The sequence below is a fragment of the Tupaia chinensis genome, unplaced genomic scaffold (assembly GCF_000334495.1).
Source record: "Tupaia chinensis unplaced genomic scaffold, TupChi_1.0 Scaffold000101_1, whole genome shotgun sequence".
Taxonomy (NCBI): domain Eukaryota; kingdom Metazoa; phylum Chordata; class Mammalia; order Scandentia; family Tupaiidae; genus Tupaia; species Tupaia belangeri.
In genome coordinates, this window is record NW_006159565.1 from 8,922,219 (window position 1) to 8,924,118 (window position 1,900).

The following is a 1,900-nucleotide window of genomic DNA, read 5'->3' on the forward strand; positions in this document are numbered from 1 at the left end:
TGGGGGGGGGTGGGGGGGGTGGGGGGGAATAGCAGCAGCAGAAGAGAAAGATGGTGAGAAGGAAGAGAGAGAAAACTGTGTTTGTGTTTATACACGTGAGTGTGTGTGCACATATATACATGCAGGGAGAAAGCAAGGGCATTTCCATTGACTACATGAATTAGAATCACAGCTTTTCAACTAGGAGGATCCTTATGCATTATGCAGTTCAATGCCCTCATTTACAAGTGAGGAAACTGAATGCATGGATTAAAGAATTTACATAGAGTGACACAAAGAGCCAGAGGCAGAGCCGGATGAGATAACTCAGGTGTTCACCATCACCTACCTCCTTTGACATACTTCCTAACATTGCTCAAGTCGCCTCAAGTCTCTAAAGAAACAGACTTCCGCCTCCTGTTCAACAATGAACAATACTAACTGGAGCCTGAAAGAGTATTTCAATGAAGGTGAATATGGTTTGGAGGGACGCGTATCTGAGTATTCTTTGGGTGGGGATAGGAATCATCATACTAAGGAATAGGCTCACTTTTTACCTAACACAAACCTTAAATAAGTCTTCCAACTTTCCCAAGGCAGAGCTGTAGAAAAGTAAGAGTTATAACACTCCTGATAATTAAAGAGCAGTTCTAAGAGATCAATCAAGTCTTTAGAGGCTGCACTGCAAGACCACTTTCAGTGACATTAATGTGTTTGTGTTACACTTAGCAATCTGGATGTCTAATGCACTTCAGCCATTTGCTCCAGGTCACCAGAGGTTAACAAGGCAGTAGTGAATATAAACATAATTGTGTCTCATTGTGCTAAGTTTTTGGTTTAAAGAGCATGGACAAAAACCCATCAATAATTTTTACTTTCTTCTAGCAGCAAGCCAGTACATGTTGGATAAATACTTTTGTACTCACTGTTGTGTTTGAAGACCCTTATGGTTGCACCTGAAAGTCGGGCTCCAAGCACAAGTGATGTGTGGTTTAATTCGTCACTTAAAATGAGGCATCCCTGTATAGAAAACAAGAATATAAAACAAAACGATACACAAAATGAAGGAAAAATCACTTATGGCAACAAGAAGAAACTCTAAAACCTAAAATACAGATTCCTAAAACTGTCTTTAATTGTAGAAAGCCAAGAGATTAACCTGGTGTCTATGTGGATAAAAATCTGATTAGCAATTAGCTAATGGAGATGGAAATTGATTTAAGAGATTACATTTTCATTGGAACAGTTACATATAATTTTCAACAGAGAGGTCAGTTTTAAATCTTTGTTAAGCACCAGCTAGAGTAGAAAACTTGATCCATGACATTAAAAAAATTATATATATAATTAGAAAAGTCATGATCTATTTGACTATGCAAAATGTGTCATGACTTTTCTGATGACCCAACATATACACATTTCGGGGAGGTTATGGGTTTGCTGCTTTCTAATAGAAGGCAGGGGTCTTTTTCACAGGACATTTCAAATTTTTGCCTTCTAATTCGCATTCTTTACTTTATTAATATCCCACATATATAGGAGCATCTCTACAGTTCAAAACTTTGAATGTGGCAAGGTATAGATGTCAGTTTGGACTGAGATAAGTGGGAAAAAGTCAGTTTAACTTCCTGCTTATAAATTATTATTTAATAATTTTTCTTATTTAAATAACATTTTTAAAATTATGAAACTGTTCAAGTATACCTAAAATGCAGAGACAGATGGGCCTCTGTCTTTTGTCTTTTGTGGCTAAATAGAAACTTGGATTCCTCCTTTATATATATTTTTTTTTTTGGAGAGATTTTCACTGTAGGGCGCGTGCGCTCGCCAGACAGACAGAGAGAGACATAGAGACAGAAAGCGAGAAATCACCCCCCAGGGGGGATGGTCACGCCGCAATCCCTTCTCCTCCATTCTCCTC

At 38.1% G+C, this 1,900-nt stretch overlaps 1 protein-coding gene across 3 annotated transcripts in view; it reads right to left on the reverse strand.

The window, feature by feature from the left end:
- Positions 1 to 1,900, reverse strand: part of SPTLC3 (serine palmitoyltransferase long chain base subunit 3) — a 161,539-nt gene that overhangs the window by 76,140 nt on the left and 83,499 nt on the right. For all 3 annotated transcript variants that reach the window (XM_014585987.2, XM_006143659.3, XM_014585988.2), the window contains one exon: positions 906 to 999. In XM_014585987.2, coding sequence (XP_014441473.1) covers positions 906 to 999 — 94 coding nt within the window. The remainder of the gene's footprint in view (positions 1 to 905; positions 1,000 to 1,900) is intronic.